Source organism: Poeciliopsis prolifica, unplaced genomic scaffold (genome assembly GCF_027474105.1).
Source record: "Poeciliopsis prolifica strain line A6 unplaced genomic scaffold, Auburn_PproV2 SCAFFOLD052, whole genome shotgun sequence".
Classification (NCBI taxonomy): Eukaryota; Metazoa; Chordata; class Actinopteri; order Cyprinodontiformes; family Poeciliidae; genus Poeciliopsis; species Poeciliopsis prolifica.
Window position 1 is genome coordinate 1655968 of NW_026562427.1, and position 27284 is coordinate 1683251.

General features: G+C 40.0%; 1 protein-coding gene across 1 annotated transcript in view; it reads right to left on the reverse strand.

The window, feature by feature from the left end:
• kcnh8 (potassium voltage-gated channel, subfamily H (eag-related), member 8) overlaps window positions 1-27284 on the reverse strand; it is a 52189-nt gene that overhangs the window by 631 nt on the left and 24274 nt on the right. Inside the window, exons 7-15 of the mRNA XM_055058930.1 lie at window positions 21489-21693; window positions 19574-19783; window positions 14911-15110; window positions 12022-12271; window positions 8361-8575; window positions 5057-5337; window positions 4651-4766; window positions 4429-4508; window positions 898-1372 (exon numbers count right to left, since the gene is read on the reverse strand). Coding sequence (XP_054914905.1) covers window positions 898-1372; window positions 4429-4508; window positions 4651-4766; window positions 5057-5337; window positions 8361-8575; window positions 12022-12271; window positions 14911-15110; window positions 19574-19783; window positions 21489-21693 — 2032 coding nt within the window. The remainder of the gene's footprint in view (window positions 1-897; window positions 1373-4428; window positions 4509-4650; window positions 4767-5056; window positions 5338-8360; window positions 8576-12021; window positions 12272-14910; window positions 15111-19573; window positions 19784-21488; window positions 21694-27284) is intronic.

Consider the following 27284-nt stretch of genomic DNA (forward strand, 5'->3'; position numbering starts at 1 on the left):
TGGATCTCCATGGGGCGACATGCAGCATGTTAATGTGTGTCTACAGGCACTACTCAAAAGGTTTGGAAAGGCATGCAGAGAGAAATAGGGGTAGGAGGGTGGGGGCATTTGAAAAAGCGAGAGAAAAGTCGGGGGAGGCAAAGAGTCCCTGTGCTCAGTGCGACAGACCACAGCAGGGGTTGTTCTGCCCAAGGCGTAGCACGAGTCCCTCGCCGCCACCACCACCGTTCCAACAGACATCTTCCTTCATCCTTTTACCCCCATTTTCCCTTGGGTAGGTGGATAAAGAGCACGAGATGCCCCATCTCTCGTTTCACAGTGTCCTCTTTTCCAAGAGGACACTGTATTGCAGCCATAGCATCCGACGAGGGTTGAGTGAGCAAGGAAAGAAGGGTTAAGAGGCAGAGAAAGAGGGGAAAGCAGAGAGCACAGACCACTGCTCTCTACTTCAATCTTAATGTCTCGACCTCCATTACGGCAGAGTCCAGCCCAAGGAGCCTCGCGGTGTGGGACTAAAGATCAACCTCATCCATTGATCTCCAAAACCGACTTAAGCCTCTATAGGCCACTTAAGAGCACTACGTTTTGTTTTTATAAAGCTATACACCTAAACATTTTCTGTCCTCATGCAATTGGATGTTTAAAAGCTTCCAAAACAAAAAGAATCGCTTGTTGCATTCCTCTACTGTAGATGCCTTGGAGACCGCAGCTAAACAGTCGTCTATTTAGTTCAGGAATATCCCAAGAAATAAAAATAAAAAACTTCCTGGAAATTGTCCTGCAGAGTCCAGGTGAGTTCTAAAGGGGATCTGCTACAAAACCCCTAGCTCTGGCTTGGGTAGAGTCTTACGGGTCCAGTTTGAGAAGAGCATCCGGGGCTCTTGTGAGGGTCCTCACCTGCCCCGTCCTGCGGAGGCGAACTGTGTACCCTTAACCTGACAGAAGTACAAGGCAGCGGAGGCTCCGGGATGACGGCGGCGCCGGAGAGTGGCGGCGGCGGTCGCTGAGACGATACATCTGGAGTTAAAGGGGGAGTTGACTTGGGTATAATGGCTGGACAAACCAACTGCAGGCTCTGGGGTCTGTGCGTCAGAGAGTCCGCGTAGCACATTGCGGCGTGCTGCTGAGAGATGGCGAGGGACGAGCAGAGCGAAGGCGTGAGCGGGTCTGTCCAGATGGGGGCAGCTTTGGACGGTGAGTGGCAGGGCTGAGGAGGGGACGGGCAGTGCAGGTACGTGTGGTGGGCCGGGGAGTAGTGAGTGGGACAGATTATTGCAGGTTGGGGAACCGAAGGCGTGAGAGCCTCCATCAGCGTGGCCATTCTCTTCATGACCTGCCCAAGGTCTGCTACTTCCCTCCGCAGGGTACTCACCTGCAGACGAAAACAGAGACGATATCTTATGTCGAATATTTGAGATAAAATTTGGGGTATTTTTTTTTTCTCCTTATTGTTTTTATCTTGGTGTTTTAGCACACGCTCTACTGGCATTTTCTCCCAGCAAACCAGCTGTTCCTAGAATGCATATAGTATTTTACATAATGAGGTAATAAAGACCTACCAGAGCTACAGATGTTTCATGATTGTGCGACATTATAATCACGTCTTTGCCGTTTCAGCCCAAACAAGAAGACTTTCTACCGTCGACTAGAAGAACAACTGGTCAAAAACAAACAGGCATATGGAAAGCTTTTTTTTTATTTTTAATGTTTATCATTATTTCTGTTTTATTTATATGTTTTACCTTTGTATGGAAGTCCTTGCTGGTGCCGCACAAAAGATTTTCAGCACCGAATCATGTAATTGGGAGCAATCTCACCTCGATCTTTGCCATTTCTTTCCTTTACATCATAGCTTCAGCTGAAGCTTATGCAAACTGAAATCTCCTGCAGCCGATTCTCATTAACAGCAGTCAAAACGCAGGGCGACACTGTGAAACACTACCAGAAACACAGTTTGCTTACTGCGATTTGTCATATACAGCCCAGATCCTACTAGCATGTGTTTCTGAACTATATATGTGTATTTGCTCATAGGTAATATAAGCAAACATTACCTATGAGTAATAGGTAATATTACTCATATTAGCTTCAGGTAATAATATGTTCCTGTCACGTGTTAAACAGCTAAACATGAACTTGACTATCGCAGGTGTCTGAGGATACTCAATCTAACTTTTAGATTTCGGTCACTCCCATGCCACTATGAAAAAAAAAAAACAAAAAACACAAAAAGGACAGAGGAATCTATGGATTTATCATCTTTCTGGTGTTTTTTTTTTTTTTTTTTTTTGCGAGTAAGACCGAGCTGCTGTAACCGTCCATTATGTCGATGGCGGTAATTAGCCGCTCGCTGCACGTGCCGTGTCCACAGAGGGCATGGCCGTGAAGCCCTCCCAACGCGCCATCTGTTTCTGCCAGTCACGGCGCTCATGACCATTCATCTGGGCAATGGCGCTCATCATTACAACTGGAGGGACGTCAGCTCTCAGCACGGCACGCAGCTCCATATGGGAAGTGCTTCAATCGCCGTGTGAATATGTCAAGAGGCGATCAGGCAAAGCGCACAACTATATTATGATTGCAGCCGTCCGAAATCCGGCTGGCCCCTCGGATTCTCTGTTTGAGATTTAAGGAGAGACGTCAGACATGATATGCATGATAGACTTGTAAATAAAGGATATATAGTGTAATTACTTCAACAAACCGTGGTATTTTTCCAACCCAATTTTAAGAGACAAAAACATTCAGTCTTATTTTTTATTTTTTTTTGACAGGCTTGCTCTAACTTCCCCTCGTGTGGTTTGGGAACAGCCTGGGTTGAAACCGCGGCTCTGACAAAAATAGAAAAGCAGAGAGTGGCAGGACGGTCCAATCTGACACGCTGTCAACATGATTCCTGGTCTCCCACATTTGAGACAACCGTCAGCAGTTTCTGGTCAGGGAGAGAACCACAGCAGACCACAACGAACCCGCAGCCACATTCACGTAGTAAAAGCAATGTAAAAAAATCTCAATTACCCTGAAATTATAACTTCTTGATGACAAGTTTGATCGTCTATCACAGTTGAAATCGGATTCAAGAGGTTAAAGATATGCAGCTACATATTAAGATGTGTAATAGTAATGTTACCTCCAGTCACCTGTTTTGATAACTGGTGGTTATTACAGCCACAATTCAACCACGTGTCCGAAGGTTCAAGTACGACTAAGAGTCCTTCCTCTATTCCTCCATGGTAGTGAGAAAATGCTAACAGTAGCATATAAACTGTCAACAGTGCTTATTGTTTCCTTTATTAAAGGGTGTTAGCATTAGCTAACATGCTACCGCTGATACTTACACTAAGAAGTTCAAAATCACAGTTTGAAGTGTGATAACGTTTTACAATATTTGTTTTTGCGTGAAACTATTTGATGGGACAATAAACCCCAAAATAAGCAATGTTGCTCATGCACTGTTGTGTGGTGCGTGCTCGTGTACGTTCCCGATCAAACGAGTGTCTCCCGCATCCTGATCGGCGCCGTTGGATCCAAGTGTGGATGAGCAACCAGAGGACCAAGCTTTTCCCCGTGGTTTTACTTTTTCCTGCCGAGACAGCTGTTTCATTCCATGACAGACACTGAGGCTTAGCAGGAGGAGGAAAAAGCCTGCCCTCCTCAGCTGCCAAAAGTCTAATGTCAATTTAGCTACCTGCCAATCAAGCCATGGGACGCACCGTGAGAGTCTGAATGTCGGTGTGTGGACAGAATATCTCAAGCTGCAACATGAACCATTATAATCAATGACATCTAATACGGCAACACTCCGCGTACTTTTCAGATTGAGAATGAAATTTGGATAAAAAAAACGGGTACGTTTTGGTTCATTAAGTCTAATCCAGGGGTGTCAAACTCCAGTCCTCAGGGGCCGGTGTCCTGCAACTTTTAGATGTGCCTCTGCTGCACCACACCTGAAAAGAATAATTAGGTCATTAGCAAAGCTCTGGAGAACAAGGAGGAGGTAATTAAGCCATTTCATCCCAGTGTTTTGTACCTGTGGCACATCTAAAAACTGCAGAACAGCGGCCCTTGAGGACTGGAGTTTGACACCCCTGGTCTAATCCTTTCACCCTGGATGAAACACCTTGCTTCTGCTTTAGCTCACCTGTCGAAATCCTCCTCCCTTCTCACAGAGCTATATTCCTATTTAGGTCATCAAATTGGCTGGCTCTTCAAAGAGGTGAAGGTGAAACTACTTATGGCTTCTGCGTTTCAGATGAAGCACAAAAAATATTTTCAAAAAACGTATTTCCAGAAGCCTACCTGCAAACCTTTCCAACTACATCCGTCTAAATCCTGTCCTTCAAACCACACCTTTACTTTAGTGTTTAAATGTTAATGATTATTTTTAAATTCTTGCCACCCAAAAATGTGCATGTTGCTAAATCATACCTGCTGGTCGAGGTGTCGCAGTTGTCCCCTGGTCTCCTCTGCTTTTGCTGCTAATTCTGTTGTGCTGATGTGCAGCGTGTCTGTGTTGAACCAGCGAGTAAGAGAAAAAACATTCGAGTTCCATGAATACAGATGGAAAGAGGTGAAGGTGAAACTACTTATGGCTTCTGTGTTTCAGATGAAGCACAAAAAATATTTTTAAAAAACGTATTCTAGAATAACCTGTGGTTGACATTGAGGCACTGGTTGGTTCACTGACAGGACAGCCGAGACCAGCGGAAAAGGAGAACGTCTGGGAAGTTTCTGGTCCCTCACTGTCTTCGGTACCATCCACTATCCTACAGAGACACAAAGGAAACCTTAGAAACCTTAACCTAAATAAATGTTAACTGCCTAGTTTAGTTGCCCCAAACCTCTCTACCCTGATAAAACATGAAAAATAAGAAGTAGCAATTCTATAATCATTAAACACAATTATTATCACATTTAGTCCCTCAATAATTGAAATTCTTGTTTTGGTCTTTTCCTCTTAAGCCTCTGTGGAGGGTTAGGGTTTCTTCCAAGAGTTACTCTCTGGCTGGCATGACATTAGTGTCCGATGATGAAACCAGTGGGCGACTGGACCCACCTGGGGCTGAGGTTCGAAGGGTCAAGAGCAGTTGGCGTCATTTCCTGCAGGTTTTTCTGGGAGCGAACCAAGCTGTGAGTGACGGTCTTCTGTTGGGGCTGGCACGGAGGAGACTTCCCCACGGTGTCCCCAAGGCTCTTAGGTCGATGGTGCTCCGTCAGAAGAGTTACAGACTCGGCGTTGTCACGCTCGTCAGACTCCGAGTCGCCCTCGTGCTCCTCCCGGGCCTCAGCTACCGGAGGCTGGCCCTGAACCACGCGCCCGTTCCTTCTGACTCCAGACTGGGAGAGAAATAAAACAACTAATTATCAACCTGTGATGTGTGAACATTTGAAATTAATTACATACCCAAGTAAGAATAAAAACTGAAGCTCTGAAAACATAAATTACCATATTTTCCGGAGTATAAATTGCAGTCGCGACTATGGAAATGAACACATCGTTATATGATATCACATGTTATTTTCACAGTAAACCGCAAGAGGGCGCTCTAGGCCTGTGTTACTCTACTTCCGGCGTTAGCAGAGTGGTTTAAAAGCGACATAGAGGACGACGATTTAATTGCGTTTAGTGATTTGGAGAGACACGGAAGGTTTGGTAAACTTGTTAGCATGTTATTTATGCCATAGTTATCTGAATAACTCTTAATATGTTCTGCTAACATACCAGGCACGTTCTTAGTTCGTAGTTTGTCACGTAACGTTAGCATACCGTACAATTATTGAACCTGTTGTCGCCTCTATTCGACTTTTATTGCCTTTCAAGATGACATGTCTGATCTTGGTTTGGATTTTATTAAATAAATTTCCCTCAAAAATGCGACTTATAGTCCGGAAAATACGGCAGCATGTTTCCAGTGAGGGCCGTGAATTATTTTTCTCAGGCGATAATACGGTTATCCTAAAGTTAACCGGCAGGACCGGCGGATTGATTTGTCTGTAAAACGTCTCAGACGCTTCCCTGCATATGAAGCATTTCTCTTCAGCTCTCTGTCCTGCTACTGCAAATCACTGGAGCAAATTTGTGAAGAATTTAAAATTTTACATGATCAATTTCCCCACGAAACCATTTCACCAGGACTTTTTTTTTTGGCTAGTAGGAGTGAGGAAAGGAAAACTGATCAAGATCAACATGGAGTATGTTCAAATATCAGACATATCTATTGGTTTATTCAAACTTTTAGCTTTCGCTTGGGCAGGACCTTGTAAACATATGAAAACCCTTTGAATATCTTAAGATTTTGTTGTGTTACGACCTCCACCACTAATGCATTAGGATTCATTTACCCTGGGAGAGACCAACGGCTGTATATACTTGTGAAATTGAACAATAACAAAACATCGCCTTCACATTTGTGAACATGAGGAGCATATAGCATAAAACTGTTCCCAGCCTCTCTCGGTGAAATCTTTGTAGAAACACATTCTACTCAAATCTCAGTTTCAAGTATTTGTGGCTGGTTCTCCCTTCTTACTCCTGCTGCTACTAAGCAGAAAATGTCAGAAAAAGATTTGTTTAAATTTATACCAAATGTTTATTGTTATTATTTTTGAAAATGTAAGACATTCGAAACTATGTTTAAAAGTCTTATAGCACTGGCAGTCTTAAGCTGTAGGTATTCTAAGCACATATTTCAAACATAAAAAAGAAAACAACGCTTTCAAATTGCCTTTATGATTAAAAACATTCTTTTAATTTGGTTTTATGACATCCACAGTGAGGGAGACAAAGATCTACACGTGGCTCTGGAGCTGCAGCTTGCTGGTCTGTTGCATAAAGTCCCAATAAAACCCATTTTGCGTTCTTAAACTCAGGGAAAGTTCAAGCAGTATGAATAGCACTGCTTGATGAGCGGGCACCTGAGACTCCTGTGCTGCTGCTGACAATCTGGTTTTCACCTGGAAGACAGCCGGAGAAGAAACGCTCAATGCACGGAGGAAACAACATGTTGTTTTGTGTTCCAGCTTTTCTTTTCCCGGGGAGCAATTTGGCAGCATTCTCCGGTCAGTTCTTTCCCAAGCCGAGCAGAGAGACGCAACAAATAACTGCACAGCTCACAGTGAGACAACGCCGGAAATTTATTCGCCACAATATACTGGTGCCATTATGACATAGCCTAAGAGCAAACTGAACAGCGCAGCTCAAACAGAGCTCTATCCTCAGGTGCCTCCACCTATCTTCATTTACTCAGTGCTGAGATTTAGGCTGTCCCTCTGCAGATGAGTTTCACCTAAAAGCCCTGCGGCACGCTTCGTCTGTGTGTGTGTGTGTGTGTGTGTGCGCGCACACGACAGCGAATCCCAGTTGTGTTTGTGCAACAGAGTAAAACACCTGACTGTAATTACAGCAGCAGAGCAGAGCCGGGTATCCCAGCTACTTTTGCCAGCTCTCTCTTACAGCTACCTTAACTAGGACAGTGTCCTAATTTCTGTCCATTAGGCTCAGCTACAAACCCAAACTAAAATCACCTACACATTTTGTGCCATCGCCTTACTCTAAATGTAAACTCAGTACAGGAAATTGAGAAGGCCACAAGTATTGGTTGATTTTCTTTTCAACACTCAGGAAAAAGACATTCGGAAACTCTCAGGGTATGTGGTGGTTTTACAGACAAGTTGTAAACGTTGCTATAAAAATTACATTGCATGCGATGACTATGTTGTTGAAATGTTATTGATTTTGTTGTGTCTAGTGGATCTCTAATGGATTTTATTGCCCAAATTTACTCTTTTGTTCTTCTGACCCTTCTGTGAATCTCAGTTATCCCATTGTTTCAAGCCATCTACACGGTAAATGAGTTGAACTTACATTATTCCATGAACTTATACTATTCCAGTCACATTAACCACTCAAAGCACTTAACGCTAGAGCCACATTCACATAGCTGAATATCTGAATATATTTCTTGTCAGAACACATTATTTCAATTGGTTGGTTCACCCAGATTTTAAGCATCGTTTTTCAACGAGGTTGAGGTTGGAGTCATTCCTTAAGCCTTAATGCTGGCCTGCTTGAACAACTGGGATTCATCCTTCATTTTTTCAATTACTTAATATATATTTCACAAAATAAAGTTAAGGAGCTCGATAGAGAAAACAAAATATGTGAATTAGGGAAACGTCATGATGCCTTGAACCCTCATGTCATCGCATTCCTAAAATAATGGCCAATGTTATTTTTTTCAGGACAATATTTTAGGAAGGCGACAATATTTCTGTTCAACATAAGCGATTTGTTGAGAGCATACAGTCAGAGCTGTATGTTCAGCTGTTCAAATAACGCATCACAGGTTGGACGGACTCACGTGTGTCTCATGTCCCTCCCGCAGATTGTATGTGAGGTCCTGTTGGATGTCCTGGACAAAGTGATGAGAGTACTCGGGGTAGAGGTCCAGCACCTCATAGAGCCCTTTCAGGTTGATACACTGCAGGTCACAGTAGGTCAGGGCTTTCACATCTGCGTTGGTTTTTATCACACGGTTGTCTAATGACAGGTTCGCGCCGATCAGGTCGCCTTTACCTGTTCAGAGAGAGAGACACTGAAAGAGGGTGAGGACTGGGGACCACTTCAGAATGTTTTCACTCTGATAAAAGGGGTTGAAGATGCAGGCTCTCTCGCACTCATGTGCACACTTACGCTTGATATCTTTTGTTTTCATATGTATTTATGTTCAAGATTTGACCGAGGGCCTCATGCCAGCATGACATATGTTCTTGTTAGGATGTGCAGTGATGACAGAGAGGAGTGCACCCAAATGTGGAGTTCAAAGGTGTGTGAGTAGTACAAATAGATTTCACTTAAGTGAAGCAAACCAGAAGATGTTGCCGGAAATGAGAAGAGATGCAAACTCTGTGAGACACGAGGAACTACCAAAGAAGAAACGGAGAGCTGGGGAACAACTGGAACGTTTGGAAATTTGAAACGTTTCAGTAGACAGCAAATGTTAGATTTTTTTTTTCTATATTTTGAAAATCTAATACATATTTTTTCCCCTCTTTACAATTATGCTTTCTACTCCCCATTGCTTTCTCTAAAAACCATAGAAGTTTAAATGTAAAATGTGAAAAGAAACAAGATTTAAACATTCACAAGGCATTGCACAATGAAAGAAGGAGGAAAGTGAAAAACGAAAATTACAAATATTTTTTGTCAAATACCAAAAAAAAAATATCCAAAACATGACAGAGTAAACAACCAAACCAAATAAAACTATGCAATATGTTATAAAACATATTTTATAAAAAACATCTGTAAGAATTTGCCAACTAAATCCCCTTTTTTTCTATATAAATGCATTTTATGGCATTTTGTATATGCCATAAAATGCTGGACTTTCATTCTATCCGCCAATCAAAATCAGCATCATAGCAACAGATGTAAGTGTTTTATTATTAGTATTGTTATTAATAATAATGATTGACAACGTAACCTGTTAATGAAGTTTTGGTAGATATTTGTAGCCCAGCTGATCAAGAATAAAGAACGTAAGCCATAAAATATAAACTTTGTTCGTTTCAGCAGATACAGATTTAAATGTAAAAAGAAAATAAATCAATCACTAATGTTAATTCTAACTAGTTATTACTATTCTTGCATTTGTAAAGCAGACTCATCCGCAACACTTTTATGACGTGTAGCTGTTTGGGTGGTGTGGATGTGGCAGCTGTTTCGGTACAAATGGACTGAAGGCGAGACGCCCCTACCCCCTCCAGCGGTAATGTCCCATAAGTGATAAATGATTCATTAGGGTCATTGTGAACTATGAGGGCTGCTAAATTACAGCGGCACAGCTGAAGGAGCGAAAGTCGTGACTGTTCTTATTTCAGCCCTCTCTGTCTCTATCCTCCTGTCTGTCAGATCATTTATTGTCATATTACTTCACTCATTTCTCGTCTCTCGCTTCCTTCTTCCATTTCTTTCCCCCGTTCTCGATGACTTCCTCCTCGCTTTTCACATATTGGTTTTCCTTCCTTTTCGCCTTCTTTCCCTGTTAAACTTTCCTGTCTTTTTTGTTTGATTTCAGCCCTTTTTTATCCCTCCATTTTGCTGCAGCAACTTTGCTGCTCTTTTCCTTTCATCTTCATTTCAATTTTTAAATGTTTTTCTGTTTTTTCATCTTTCCTCTAATTCGTCAGCATCTGCCCAAAGTTATTTTCATTTGTAATTAATCTGCGTTGTCTTTCTTGTCTCCCTTGTCTGTGTAGTAATGATTTCAGTGGTTAATTTATGTATCTCTCAATCAGCCCTTTTGTCCTGCTTTTTCTAAAAACACTTTTTCTTCCTCTGACAGACCATTCTTTCTGACGATCCGTCATATCCAGCCTGTCCCCTTTCAAGAGCCCTTCTCCTTTCTCCCTCACGTTGTCATAACCTCACTTGTTCTCACTCTGTGTCTACTACTGACTTACGCATCTGTAACTACAGGCTGTTGTTTGGACAAAAACCTGAGGGGCTGGAGGTCAAAAAGAAACCTACTCAAACTCATCCACAGTGGAACAGGCTGAGACACAAAGAAGCAGCTTTGTCCTTCGGTGAAACACTCTGTGTCACTCCAACCTTCTGCACAGTCAGCAGACAATGCTATCTGTCTGTCAAACACACACACACATACATATACCTCCACCCACTCGATCAAATACACACACAGAGACACTACCATGAGACAATTTGAGGGCCAGCAAACAATATCCACCTGTGGGATTGCGACAAATATCCAAAGAAAAGCACAGTTTCTTTCTGCAGGTGTAGCAACACGTAGCTACTGTCAGAAACACAGCGTAACGTGACAAACACAGGAATCAACGCGTGAACAAAGACAGTGACATAGGGAGCTTCACATTTAGATTATATGCACATGCTGTTGCCGTATTGCTGTGTAGCTCTGTTCAAAAGGTCACAGGAGAAAGATGTCACTCAGGACGAGAGGTTGCGCAACAGCAGACGATCGTCTTTCAGCAGAAGGTCTTCTGGTTTTTTTGTTGTTTGTTTTGTTTTACAGATTTATCATGCATACAAAAACAGAGACCTGAACAAGGGAGCAAGTGGAGCAACTTTGAATATCAAAGTGTTTTTTAAAAACACTGGATTTTCATTCCATCTGCCAGACTCCTTCCCTGCTCTTTAAATTACCGCCGGATCTCGTAACTCCTAATTAGCTCTGAATATAAAAAGAACAACAGTTTTTCTCTCCACACATGAGAACTAAACAGAAACTCCAGAGTTTTAGTGCGGCTTCACTTTAATATGTGGTTTAAAATGACTTTTTCATCATGTTGAAACAGAAAGGAGTGTTGATCAAAAGTTCCTTTCTTATACTTTCAATGGTCATAAAGAGGGGCTGATTAGTGGTAGATGTGATTTTCTGCCTATAATTTATAACACTGTTTTTTTTTTCTATTTGAACTTTTCTGCGAACTTTGTGGGTTTTTTTAAAATTTTGTTCTGAGTTAGTGCTTCAGGTGACATTAAGTTTAGTAATGAGAAATTGAACTCGTTTCATTTGGTTCCCCAGTGAAGCTGCTCCAGTTATGGAGACAATAATTAAAGGCTGCGTGTTTTATTTGAAGAGTTTACTTTTTCTCAGTATTTTTCCTCAGTTTGGAATTTCTAGATACATTTTTAAGAAGGCTTTGTGTAGGACATCAAAAATTAAAACGTCATTAATTTCATGACCAGATTCCTTGACTGGATATTTGTAGGCCTTCTTGAGACCTTGCTTGGATTTTTATATTGCTTTGCACAAAAGTCCTTTGAGAATCTTCTGCAGAGAATATTAATTAAAAACAATGATATAGAATTAATGTGTTTTTTTTTCCTATGTTCTTTGCACATTTACTGCCGTTCACTTAGTTGAATTTTGTGTCTAAACACTGAGCTTATCTACAGGATTCAGAGTTTATTGTAAACTCAAGTGCTATGATCTTTGATTACACCACGAGCCTTTTAGCAGTTCCACTTTAACCTACCCAGGATGGCTAACACCATTCCATCTTTCAGCACTTCCATGGACCCTGAGCAGACAAAGAAGACAGCCTGGAGAGCGTCGCCCTGTCGGAGGAGGTACTCCCCCGGGGTGCAAAAGGAGGTCTTAATGTGCAGCGACAGCGAGCGCAGGCAGCCACGGCTGGCCGAGGCAAACAATGACAGCTCCAGGATCTCCTTGTTGAGATGCATGGTGATGTCGGAGCGCAGCTCATCCGGAAAGTCCTTCAGCAGCTGTATGTGGGGAAATGAGAGAGAGAGGGGGTAAGAAAGTGTGACAGTTGTGAAAACACCATTCCGCAACTCGGTAATTGAATTTTTAGCCTTCGATATTTATTTATTTTTTTTGGATTCCTGACCTCTGAACACAATTCACTCAGCTCCTATAAACAGAAAAGCGTGGCTGTCGAAGAGCAGCCACAACATTGCGTCGTGTCGACAAACGCACGATTGTCTCGGCCGGAGGACGGAAATCTGTCGTGGATTCCGTCGGTGAGTCATCAGAGCTTTACTTTAATCAACAGGCCCATCTATAATTCATCCGTCTGGGATTCATCAGCGTCCCTCCGTCTAACCCTCTGCTCGGGATTCTGACAGCTGTCTCGCAGGCCCGCGCAGCCTGGAGAGGCGAGTTACTATCAGACGACTGACAGGTTTCCCTGGGCCTGTCGGGAGGACGTGTTATTTACAGCTGGTGTGGTGAAATGCCACAACTCCCTGATCTTCATGCTTGTCTTTAGCTCGACGGGAAAGATAAAAAAAAAATACAAAAAAATGAAACAAAACACTCAAGTTTGTTCAAGGAAAACGTAACACAAACCAGAGCGAGTTGAACCTGTCACACGTCAACCAGGATGACTCGAGCGTTATGTGGTTAGTTAGTTATTACAGTGTGAAATGTGGCAATAAGAGGAGAGCAGCTGGGAAAAAATAAATAAATAAAATCAAGGATGCTGCAACATGCTCCTTGCTCTGTAGAAGTATTGATCACATTATCAGCTTTTGGATTAGCTTTAATGCGGCGTCTGTGTGAGAACCGTGTGAATTAACTCATAAAATATTGATACTGATTTGCCATGCAGCCTGTATCTAGAAATAAGCCTGGAGATTTTTGAACAGTGAAGGTTTTCACTTTAAATTCATAAGTTTACAACAAAAATGCCTCACTAAAGTTGATTGATTCCAACTTTTATGGGCGAAAACTTAAGCAGAAAGACCCCAATAGTCAGCTTAACTTTTGTTTTCGTAGAATTCTTTCTCCAAGTCAGCGCAAAAGTTTATTTTTCCCCATTACCATAAAAATAACCTTCAGATGTTTTTTCTGCCCTTCTTTCAAGGTGTAAAAATTATTATTTTTGTTTTTGGAAGAAATAAATAGAAAAAAAATCAATTCAGCTCTGAAAGTGAGGGAGAAGCAAGTCTTCAGAAAATTCATTTAGAATATGATGCAGTTGTTGCTAAATTCAGCCTTCAGCAGATGATCTTCGGTACGTCAGCAGTCAGTTAAAGCTGCATAGAAGCCAGAAAGGACTTCTACAAATACAAAACATTAGAGAGAAAAAAGCCTCTCATTTGCCTATTAAGGCTGAAGAAAACTAAATTGCTGTGTTTGCTTCTTTCAGAAATTGAAAAAAGAAGAACTGTGGAGCGTAAGAAAAACTTTTACAATGATTTTAAAAAAATTATTAGAATTAAACAGATATTTGGCTATCTATGTAAAAATAGATCATGAAAAAGTCTAACTTTAAAGATGGTAGTTACAAAAAAATACATTTTTAAATGTCTCATACTATTAAAACTTATCAACAGACAGGATAAGTTTTATCCTGTCCAGGATAAAAGTCAAACTCTTGTATTTAAGTGTTTGACTTTTTTCGAGAAAGAAGGCCTGAGTTTTTATTCATAACTAAAATCAGTCAAGTCTGAATCAATCTCAGTCTAAAAGTTCACATTAGTGCCTCTTGTGGCGGAAAGCAGTATTACAAAAACACACATTTTATTCACCTTGGTGGTGGTAGATCATACTTTCATCAACCATACTCAGTTTATTAACATGGAAACAGGCTGTCTCAATTAAATTTAAGATTTTATCTCTTTCTGCTATTTATCTCCAGAATTCATGGAAAAATGTTTATCTAAAATTAATAATTTTTATTTATTTTTTTTTTGAAAAATTGGGTTTTTTTGGAAGTTAAATAAAAAGTGTTCCAGTAACTCAGAAACATGTAAACACAAGAGTAAAGCTCAACTGATCAGATTTTGAACAGATTTTCCTAAAGAAAAAGTTTCTGCCTCAGAAATAAAACGTTCACTTTCCTCTGCGATAACTTTTGAGATTATGAGAAATGGAAGTTGAGTCACTCTGAAACTGTGTAAAAATACAATATCATTTGAACTGACCTTCGGGATTTCTCTACTTAAGTATCAGATCACTGAACAAGGACAGCAAAAGAACATAAATGTTTCTTTCTCCAAACTTTGTCCTCACAATGAATCCCTAAAAGTTTGGGATCACTTTGCAGCTGACTTGAGTTTTTGCAGAGGTCTCCTGACCCCAATTTACCTCATGGCTGACTCATATGTATAGAGGCCAGGTACAGATCAGACGAATGACTCAGGTACTGCAGAACATTCAGAAAATGTCTGGGTCTTGAGAAAATCGTTCAACTATTTTTGGTCTCTGTAAAAAGAAGTTTCAGGTTAATGAGGTGGAATGCTCAAATCCTTCCTTAATTAAAGGAAAGGAAACTATGGGAAGATGTTTAAAAAAAAAAAAAAAAAACTCAACTGTTTTCCACAACTTTGATTTCGCTCTATAAAACACTTACTCATGGTAAACCACACAAATAAAGGAGACGGTTCCTGTCCCATACCTCATTGCAGTCGATTCCATTATTGACCGACCAGGTTGTCTGGAAGTACTCGAGCATTCGCTGCTTGAGGCTCTGTGGCAGATGATGGACGCGAATGAAATCCTTCAGGTCTTTGGTCCTGGTGTGGTACTGAGACCAGCGGGAGTACATCCTCTGGATAATGGCTGTCACATTGCCAAAGACTAAGGCATGCATCAGTGCTGCGGGTGAAAGAAGGGAGGAAGAAGGAGGATGATGGGAAAGTTAGACAGGAAGCAGAAGATGGAGAACAACAACGATTGGAGCATCAGGAAATTGACATTCAAACAGGAAAACAAAAGAAAAAAAAAGAAAAATTCTACTTTAAATACATGTAAAATATTTCTTACATTTCAAGACATATGTCAGTTGCACTGTTTCTTACTGGTTCCTGGAACATCCTTCAAATTAGGATGTTAAGTGTTGCTTTATGAGAGCCTACTTCATGTAGCCAGAGAAGTTCTGAAGTCCTCTAATAAAGGAGGTCAACATTTCAAACAGCTTTTGAGATTTATCCGGATTACACTTCTCTTTTATAAACATCACTTGACGATCTAGAAGATTTTAGTAAACGGGAGCTAAAGAAAATAAAAATCTGCTCACTGTACTTTAGATGCGCAGCAGGGGCAACTGAATATAAATCGGCTGCTTGCGACCCGACATGATTCACGTGTTGAACTTGACTTTTATACGATGAAATCGAATGAGAGAAAACCCAAATGCTAAATTTACATTTATATCTCGCGCGCAGGAAGCACGCAGCACGGAGCTTATTTGATTGCGCAGACGGACGCTGGCCTTTCTGCGCCCGCAGGTGATCCGTTCTCCTGATCTCATCGAGTTCTGAGCTGCAGCACAGCTGCGTCACCAAACGCCGGACATCAGGGAGCCATCGGCCTGGCGAGGTCACTTTTCTTACAAAGTGAAATTACACTGACATATCGAAGTGGTAACCTCCATAAGATACCATTTAACTTCTATAAAAGCTTACGGCGAAAGGTGCTTTTACTGTCTCGGTTTGCATCGGGGAGAAAAAAAAAGTCCCTAGGTAGTTATAGTTTGTGTTCTGAAGGCTGTGCTGTAATTACCAGCTTCGCCACCGGGTGGCGCGAAAATTAGTGAGTCAAACGATGTTTGAGAAACGGTTCGGTTCGGCAGACATGGTGTTGGAGGGTGGTTTCGTGATTTTCTTTTGAGTGCGGCTATATGAGCAGTAGGTTGTGCTGCACTTATGTTTGAGCGGCATAATATGTGTGTTTTAGTCCTCTGAATATATTCGGTTGTTAGAGTTTCTTCGACTAAGCGAAGGCTAGGAAGGCTAAGCTAAGCTAACTTCTCTACGAAAATTGTGAACCATATTATGTGTAGTTGCTTTCTTTTCCTTTATTTAACTTTTGAAACAGACAGACAGATACTATGATTATAATATGTTTGTACACGAGTATTTGCATTTATGGTGGATTCTAATTTGAATTCATTCTCTTTGTAGAACCACACATACACACCTTTCAAACCCACTTATAACCTGCTGATTAAAGAACCTGGCTTCATTATTGGCTTCCAATCATTTGGGCATCTAATCATTGCGCTTTCTGCGAACACCATTTCCACTCTGAACCCCAGACGTGCAAACAGCATTTTGTCAAACATTTTCAGCTATTACTCAACTAACTTATATGAGGAGCTTGTGACCAGTGAACATAGTTACTTTGAAAAAGTAACTTTAATCGGATTGCTGATTACTCCTTGAAAAAGTAACTTAGACTGATTACTTGATTTGGAAAGTAACTAAGTTACATTAAAATTAACAATTTTAATTACTTTCAGCAGCTGCTAACAACAATTATTGGCCTGTGAAAACTAGCAAACCAGAAAGTCATGTGCACTGGGAATTACACTAAGGAAATGAGGAAGGGAGGGTCAGTAGAGAGCACCGGAGTTGAGCCTTTTTTATTCAGTGTCATCTACAGAAAGAGAAAAAGGACGGAAGAAACAATAAAGCCGATAATTAAAATGAGGTCGATGATTTTATCGTGCGATTAATTTATTTATTGTTTATTGTGACAGGCCAAATTGTTGTGCCACTTTGGTTGTTTGTTTGTTTTTTGCTTTTTACCCCACATTTTCTCCATCTAGTGGTGTTTTCTAATAAATTCTGACAGGTGGAGTTTCTCTTTGCCCCATTTGAACATGCCAAATGACATCTATATTAAGTATGACTATTTTGGACCATTTCCTACAATTTAAGGAAGTGACATTTCAAACTGCTTACGTTAACTTATTGGAAAATATTCTTGCTTTATGTAGCTTCCATTTAAACTTTAATATATAAAATGTTCGTCCTCAGGATGGTTATTTTTAATACTCTAAACTGCACCCTAAAACAATTCAAACATCATAGTGATTCATTTACATAACTCATCTAAGTTCATTGAGGGTATGCTCCACAATAAATATGAGCAGGTGCTTCGGATTAGTTTTCACTCCATGTCTCCCCGCTGGGAATGGGATGTATGTGAACAAACATGAGGATGTGTTGAGCGTGTGGGTGTGTGTGGCTTCTCCTGCTACTGCCCTCCGGCAGCCGGGGACATTTAGCATTTAGCTGAAACAGAGAGGAGAGAGTATCCACCGGGAAAACCTTGCAAAAGTGACTGCCAAAAAAAAAAGCTTACTCTGTCTGGTTTAAACAAGTTCTGTCCCCTCTACAGTTCTGCATAAAAAAGCCGTATAATGGAGCAGAAAACCGAAAAAAAAAAGGAATAGGAAATCCAATTACATGCTTCTGAAATTTTAACTAAGACAAGAAGAATTACTCTTATTAACTCAGTTTTACCCATTACTCTTCACAATGAAGTCTCATTTTGAAATTAACTTTGAAGGAGTCATTTCCAAAAGACATGCGTCTACGCGCACAAACCCACACAAAAGTATTCACACCCTCAGGACTTTTTCACATTTTTGCTTTTTCAGACCCAAGTCACTTATTTTTATGCTTATGTTTTGAAAAAAAAAACAACTTTTGTTGATCATAATGAGTTTGTAAAAGCGATAAAAATGGTAAAACATTGAAGGAAATGAATACTTTCTATAGTCAATGTATCTCCATTCATCTTCCCATTGGCTCTGCCTAACTTCCCTAGATTGAACATATTTATTGGGTCTTTTTAATTAGCATAGTTTTTTTTTTAAATGAAACTTTAATGACATTCTTCCAACAATGGCTTTCTTTTTGGCACTCTTTCATAAAAGGCAGTTTTCAAAAACGGTGGCATTTAATTTAGTTTTTCAGACATAAACGGCACCCAAAGGTTTTATAACTTTAAAACAGTTTTAAACTTTAAACACAGTTTCATCCCTGAGCTGTCTGCTGTGTTCCTTGGTCTTCATTATGAGTTTTCTCTAATGTTCTCGAACAAACCTCAGGGGCTTTCACATAACAGATTATATTACACTCAGATCATATTACACTCAGATGGAGACAGTTGGTTGTACTGACGGATGTGAAAATAAAGGGCGCTTAACACATATGGATTCAGACTTGTTAAATGTTTTCAAGTCTAAGACAATGGTACATTTTTTTTCCAAATTCAAGACATAGGTATATGCTTTGTTTACTGATGCACAAAAAGAGCTGTGCATGAACATCACCTTGCTCAAAGAACAAAACCAACAAAGTGCATAAACTCATAACAAATTACGATATTATTTTATTCTGGCCCAAAGATAAATATTTTGGCCCCATAAAAGAATTTCAGACCCCCCAAATATATATATATATATATATATATATATATATATATATATATATATATATATATATATATATATATATATATATATATATATATATATATATATTTTTTTTTTGCCATTTTACTAATTAAAAATAAATAAAGATTTTAAAAAAAGAATTTTACATTTTTTAATACATTTTTTTTAAATTTGAAATTTAATTTGTTTTTTGTTGTTTTGAATTCACAAAATACTTTTTTTTTTACTTTTCCCCATCTCCATGCAGCTTCAAGAAGTGTTCCCTTAGTTTTGCCGGTGCAAGACCAGAGTTGCTCAACTTGGCATTGGATATCATGCAGATGGGACGCCGACTGCTATCCCGTTCCGTGATACGCGTGAATCCATGTTCCACATATTCGTCTGATCACTTTCATTTTTTTTTTGCTCAACATGTTTAGTATGAATTAAAGTATTGAGAAAGAAACCACACGACATACAACTACGACAGCCGTTGAATACCGCGCGCACTAAATTCCCCGCAGCACTTATTGGCCAAGCAATGTCACGTGATCCTCTGAAGTAAGTGATGGCCAAGCGAGGCCTTTGCACAGGTGTGTCTTTTACCTCAGCGGCAGACGCTTCGCCGAACCCCTGAGACCGACTAATCGAACCCCTGAGACCGACTAATCGAACCCCTGAGACCGACTAATCGAACCCCTGGGGTGTGATGAAACCCAGGTCAAGAACCACTGCACCACTTGGTATTTGTCTGTCACATAAAATTTCCCCAACATATGTTCAAAATGTCAGGCTTTAATGAAGTGAAACGAGAAAAAGTCTCAGGCATTTTAGATTCTTCACAAAGCAACACATACTAAGACGTGAACTGGTAGCTGCCATTTTTATGTACCTCCGATGAGCATGATGCAAACAGAAAAGATCTTCTCAGCGTCGGTGTTTGCGGACACGTTGCCGAAGCCCACGCTGGTCAGGCTGCTGAGGGTGAAGTAGAGGGAAGCGATGTAGACGCTGCGGATAGAGGGACCGCTGCCAGTCGTGTTAACGTCTGCCATGCCCGCATATGGAGACTCCAAACGCTTCCCGAGCTCATGGAGCCACCCTGGTGAGAAGACGAAGACAGTCGACTTTCATCACCTAAAACAATACAAACGCTTATGTTTCATAACAAAAGTTCGGTTTTACACAAATTCTCAAGAGGCCATTCGCAGCGGAGCTAAATATGGATGCAGGCTAATCCAAAAGCGTTGCTTCTGAAGTTTGTCAGCCAAGTCCATCTTCCATTTAAACAGTATTCGGCACAAACTGAGCAAATTCCAGAAACAAAGCAGATGGCTGGAGAGCAGTCAGTACAGAATGGATCCACACAGCCGATCCCACGAGACTCTGTCGCTGACACTGATGAATGGTAATTGGGAGGAAACACCACATTCCTGCTTCACTTCAGCACCAACTTTGGCGTCGGAAGTAAATAATTAGGACACAATGCATTAATCCCGCCTCACGCATGGACTTGTTACTTTATGACACTGAACGGCAGTAATTGGTATAGAGAATGAGATAATTACGAGCAATGCGGCGCATCAATACTGACTGGAGATCAGCTCGATGGGGCTCATTACATGACTGACCTGGAGGCTGAGGGCTAAGCCATAAAGGTCTGTCATTAATTATGAAAAGTCGAGAAAAATCACACTCGACTCGGTTGTTATTCTCAAAGGTTTCACACTCTCAAACATTTTTTATTCAAAAGCACAGTTTGTTGAACCGTTACAGGGACATTTTGCCCAGAAACACTTTCCCTATACAGCATGTTGAAGTATGGATGCCAAGTAAGTTATCTAATATGTTCCTGATTTATTGGACATTTTTCTTTTAAAAACTTGGTCTACAATCCTCAGCACAGCGTCTTAAACCCGTTTGCATAATTGATATTGTGTTCTGCACTATTCAAGAAGCTAATCTTATTTTAACCTTGTGTGCAACTCAATTCCCGACCTGTTTGCTGTGTTTCTTTGTCTTCATTATGCTGTTTGTTCTCTAATGTTCTCTGACAAGCCTTGTGTGAAAGAAAAACATCCTTGACATGCCAGGTATTGTATTTAATTGTTGATTTGTTTTTTGTTTTGTTTGCTTGTTTTTTATGTCTATGTACATCATTTCAGCACCATTTGAGAACACATATGTATTTTACCGCACAGTTTAATGTAGTAGTTGATAACTTGAATCATTTTATGTTGATTATGGAAAAGCCCAGCTACAATCAGTCGCCTTTTATTCAGATTTGTCAAGCTGAAGAGCACTAAATGTAAAAGTGCTCCACATTTTATTTTTTACAAATGTTTGAATCTTTATTTATCATTTTGCTTCCAATGAACAATTATGCACTATTTTGTGTTTGTCTACCACATAAAATCCCAATAAAACACGCTGAGGTTTGTAGATGTTTCATGACAAACTGTTAAAGCAATTAAAGGCACTTTTGGTAGTAATATGTCCCCTGAGACAATATGCTAAAAATAAAACATTTTCTTCCTTTTGAAATTTCTTAGTTTGCCATATTTTGGAATGAATATCCAGACTCCTAAAAAAAAAAAAAAGCACGGTAATGATATTTTTAATAAGTGTCACGGCCATGGCAGCAAAGGAGCAACAGTCCGCTGCTGATTATATTTCAATTCCTAATAGGACCCCTGCAGCACTGAAAGGGGGGAGTTTAAAACTCACAATGAGAAAAAAAAGATGTCTATTTTAATTTGGGAGCCTTTGGGCTTCATTATATCCCGTCAAGATTTTCCGGTGTTTACCGATATCCCAGTTGTAGGCATTGGCCTCCATCTCCATCTTGCCGATGATGTACCAGATGCAGGCCATCCAGTGGGCCAGGAGGGCGAACATAGACATGAGGAGGGTCAGGACCACCGTGCTGTGCTGTGAGTAGCGGTCCATCTTCTGCAGCAGCCTCAGCAAACGAAGCAGACGGACGGTTTTTAACAGATGCACCACAGACACCTGTGGGGAAAAAGTTATTTATCTGAATACGCACATAAGATAACAGTTTTAGTACAAGTCAGTCAAAAATGTAGCAGTATTGCTCAGTGACAACCTTTAATCCCGTTTGTGATAACTTGAATATTATAAGATAGTCATAAAATCATTATTTTTTTAACCACAGAGTGAAAATACACAAAAAACTAATTTTCACATGGGAAAAGTATTCCAAAAAAAAAAAAAACTTAGGAGAGAACTCACAAAGAAGTTAACTTTTTAGTCTTTTAAACAGTTTTGCATGCTTTTTTTTTTTTTTTGCAAATACCATATTGTACTAATTACATACAGATGCAAAAACAATCAAATCCAGCAGATGGGAGCAACCTGAACCAATTCTTTTTGTTAGATTGCAAATTTACACCCACAGACGCAGCAGATAGAAGGAAGAGATTGTAGTGACAGACATAAATGTTTTACTTGATCAATATCTCAATAAAATAAGAGTGACATCTAGCTGAAGGAACGAACGGTGTTTCTGCGCGTTTTCTGTGTCTTTTGCCCAAGATCTGATTGTCTAAATGAAGTTCTTCAATTTGCATGAAAACCATTAATACCATCATTAATGCCGTTAATGATGGCATTAATGTTTGATTGTTTACATCCAAATGAGAGAGTGCAAAAATATTATTGTAAAATGAAATTATGCATCAAGAATCACTCCTCTGATATTTCACTGCCAGTGAAATGGGGGTTAAGCGTCCTGAGTGTTTTCCCTCCCCAGGCTTTACAGCATACCTGGCTCTGAACTCTGCTGAAGTCACCGGAACCGTTTGGATCCCAGCTATCTCTGTTTGGTCTGTGTGGGCTCCAGCTGCCGTGTGTCTGGCTGCTGCTTCTGCTGCCAGTATGGTCTAAGTGAATTTTTCTCAGCCACACTTCACTCCAGCCCATCTGCCAGGCTCTCGAGTAATTCATATTCACTCCCAAGAAACAAGGTGCAAAACTCCGTGGAGTTCCTCGGAAATCTTGGCCAGCCACAGCCTGCCTGGCTCTGCTTTGCACAACTACAACCTTCACTAATAAGCTTCTTGGATTATCTTGAAGAATCGCCATCAACAGCCAAGCTGAGATTTACAGTATGAAACTGTTCTACGCCTCTTAGTTATTTATTTAAATTTCCAAAACTAAGCCTTGATTGTTTAGTCAAGACAGACTTGTCCAGCTTAAAAAATATATATTTTTGATCAAACTTTTCTATAAGATTTTACTCAAAGATTGAATTAATTGACCCGAATCTGTCAAGTAAAATAAAAGTGCTAAATCTAAAAATTGTCCGTCAAACATAAATTCCATAAATTAATTCAAGCAAACAAAACAAAACTTTGTTCTCCACAAATTTCTGTAGTTCCTTTGTTAAACTTGCTATGGTGACTTTAATATTTAATGAAAAAGAATATTGCATGTAATCAGACGCTTGCATGTAAATGTTGCCATTTGTTGACAAAGTTGCAATAAAATAAGAATATCCAATTCCTTTCACAGGTTCAGCTGAAAGATATTTCTCTCAGCAATAGAGATTCTATCTAAAAACAACCAGAAATCTGACAAACATATTCTAAAAGAGGAGCAGATTGCTGCCAAAACACAAAAAGCAGAAAAGCAACCTGTCAAACAAAGAAGCTAAACACAACAGCAGCTCAGACTGAACATTAACGCATTGGATCTTTAATTAGAACTTGACAAATGCTTGTACGTTCCCGCAGCATGATCTATAAGAAGACTTTTTCTGATGGAGGACCCTCATAAAAACATTAATTAGAGCAATCAGCCACTCATATGAAAGAGTGTTTGTTTTGTTTCTTTTTTCGCTTTATAGTCTCACCAGTCGGAATTATTTAATCAACCTACTTTGGTCCTTTTGATACTTTCTCACCATTTAGACAGAAAATATAAAGGCCATTTTACCTCTTTTCTAAGTAATTAGTACTTTTTCATGAATATACAAAAATACTTGGGTAAGATGTTGTGGCTTTTGCAGTGTGTATGTGGTGGTGGAAGACTAACATGGCATTTCACTCTAACATAATCAACCTCAAGGGGGAACGTGTCGACGGTGCCAGCAGAACAGTGGCTGAGCAATGAGCAAAGAAGGACCTTTTCAATCTCTTCGCCACAGATTCAAATATGAGCTGATGTGAGCAGTTGTACCAGAGCTTCTTGTTCACGAGTCTCCAGCACGCCCCGTGGTACTTGTGCACATTTTTGCAGAGAGGAATAAGGGATGAGTACACCGCAAGGGTAATGAAGCCTCTTACTGAGCCGTAGGGAGAAACTCCATCTCTCCTCTGCCATCTATCACCACTCTGAATCCCACCTATGGAGTGAGCAGGCTGTGCCACATCCTATTCACCTCCAGTAGCATGATAAGCATGCAGGATAATGTACCGAACATGGATCATGTAAGACTTCAACTTCTGCCCTCCGTCACTTCAATGCCACACATGTCATTGTGGGGAGTTTTTTTCTGCTCACCAGGTGTGAAATTTACTTTTAGCTTCCTGACTGTTTTTTTTCTTCAGTCCTTTTAGGTGTAGATCTGCACCCTTGAGACTCCGGCTTTACAGAAACTCATTACTTCCTCTCTTGGAGCCAGGCCTTTAGCTATGCAGATGTGCCACAACAGCACTATGGGTCGAGTTTGTTAAGTATGTATTCAATAATTGGGCCAATAAACCTTGGCTTGGCCAATACTTTTCTCCGGAGTCAGAAGGGCAAAGCAATAGGTACTGTCACTGTTAAACAATTTCCATGGGTAGAAGTCACAAGAAATAAATCACATTTATTGGCTACAAATAAGTCATGATGTAAAGAAATTCAGCTGACTTTTTAATTATTTTCATTACTACAAATTAGCCTCCTACAGTTAAATATTTATTTCCTGAATATTTGTCAAATTTGTTTCCACAATTTTTCATTGTAGTTAAGGAAAGAAGATAATCATGACAAAACAAGTCTCAGCCTGACAGTTGAAAACGTAAAAATGTATAAATTATGAATTGCTAGAATAAAATAAAACAAAAAGGTGGGGAAAATAACTATGACAGACTCCAAATGAGAACACAGAGGGCTCTTGAGGCCCTGTGGCTCATTATGAGTGAAAGATGTCCTCAGGTTTCGACCAGGACAATCGGAACGGTCCATCCTTTGAGGGGACGCCACACAGAACCGTCAGCAATTTCACCCGACATCCCTGCTCTCCCCAGTGGCCTCAGAGGGATCTATGGCCCAGTAGCCACAAATCTAAACCTGCTCCACTGGGAGTGTGTGGTATTTCCATAAATAGACTCTGGAACCAAACTGGTACCTTTGCCTGGAGCAGCCCCCTCCCCATCAGCTCAGCTTCCTGAAATAGTAAAAACAACATGTTTTTTTTTTCTTATTTATCACCACTTTTCTTTTTTTCCAGCAAGGTGTTTTAAATAAAAATGAATCGAACTTATAAAGCATCTTAATATTTGAAAATATTCTTACATGCCAACTCTAAAAGCAGCAAACCACTGCAAAGTTTAAAATGTTTGCAAAATGCAATGATTATCAAATCACCAAGCAATACTATAATTCCAACAGCAAAACAAAAAAGCATTCTTGAAATAAAGCTTGATGTGAACTGCACATACTTTCATGTTACCAAATATTCCACAATCAATAGTTGTATTATAAGTTAAAACAGTTGGATTCTGAGTTACATATAGTACAGAGAACTTTGTGCAGATGCAAGATAGTTTAAGGATGTCACGTTCAGTCCTTAAGGACATGTCGAGTGAGTTTGTTGTGAAAAAACTTGACTGGGCAACCTAAAGTCCCAACCTCAGCACAGTACCTTTGGCAGCTCAACCTTCTCATCCAACATCAGTGTCTGACCTCACAAATGTGCTTATGGAAGAATGGTGATAAAATACACATAATCACATAATTCTTCTTCCCAGATGAGATGAAGGTGGTTTAGCATTGAGAGATTGGACTATATCAAGATGATCCCAAACAATTAAGAATGGGACGTTACGCCAGTCCCTCTGTGTATGAAGGCAGATGAGCAAATTCTCTTTGAATCAAAGTGTAAATTGATAGAAATCCTGGACATGTGCTTTTTGTTTACAGTTTAGCTTGTGAATTACTACGTTGTTTTCTTTTATTTATTCCCACACACATCTCATCTCTTTGCATCTGGTCTGGTCTGCTTCTGGTCACATTTCACTTAAAATGTGTGCACAACAAAAGTTGAGCTGCTTTAGGTTTTCTGCAGCATAGCCTTTTTTTGTTTGTATATTTGATAAAGCGTCATTTTTTTTTCTAAATTTGTTAGCCTCTTTTCCAAAGCGATCTCCTGGGCCCTTTAATTAGAAACCGTGGCTGCATGCATCGTTCAGAATTACTGCTCCCTATCCACAGATGTGCAAGTTGGCTGTCCGATCCACACAGATACCTCTTAAATCAGCACAGATGTTGGCTTTAAAGCTCAGCCGGCTGAGGCTCCTAAGTTTCTTAAGATTGAATCCATCTGAAATGAGCCTTGTGGCAGACAATATGCATTTCTGAAATCTGTTTCCATCATAAAATATTTTCTGGTTTTTATGTCACAGCTTCAAGTCTTTGCGGGTAAGTTTTTGAGAACTAAATGTTCTCAAAACTTAAATTGTTATTTCAGATTATTTTATAATGTCTAATTATTTGAGTTGAAGCTGAATTTAAAAGTCTTATTTTGATGTTTTGAAATCATATTTCTTCTCATTGTGGCCATAAAAACCTTTCTCTACAAGGCCTTTGACTTGCTCATGTGGGTAGCTGCAGACGTTAGTGGAGCTTGAAAGGTGTTGATTAGGAGCATCAACTGTGTCAATTTTAATGTTGAACCCGCTTCGCTTTTGACACAAACGCTGACATCAAGTTTTTCATTGAGGCTTGCTGGTTTCCCAGAGCTAAGCAATTTACATTCTGTGATAGTTTGAGTCAGATGGAGGAGACGTGAACATATTTATGGGCATCAGAGGAATAATGATCCAGAATTTGCATCAAAGCTTACTTTGGAGGGGAATAATAACAACCCCCCCCCAAAAAAAAAAACTAGCATTAGGCCTCTGCAATACATAATTACAAATCCAATAGAACTGGTTGGTAGATCAAAAATGACAAACATGGAGAATATTAAAGATTATAGACCAAATGAAGCTCTCACATTCAAACATTTTTTTTTCCAGGCACCCTGCCTCTCCTCAGAGTAACAAACTGCATATAGAGCCAGCACCATAAATACTAATAATGCTTCTGATTATAATAATTATGATAATTAATCTAGCTATTCATAAATGAGTGGATGCCGAAGTGCATCCCTCCAGAACACGCCAATTATTGTTGGACAATTTGATTCACTCTATGCTAAGTAAATGTCAGAGTCAAAGCATCTTTTTGTTTCTTCTAAATTAGGGACCAAACAGTAGAAACTTCTAAAGGCAACCAATCAAAAGCCCCCTGTAGTACCATGTTTCGATTGGCTAATATCTGTCACCCCGGGGTAAGACACAACACTCTTCCTAATTGCTCCAGATCTGTGTTTC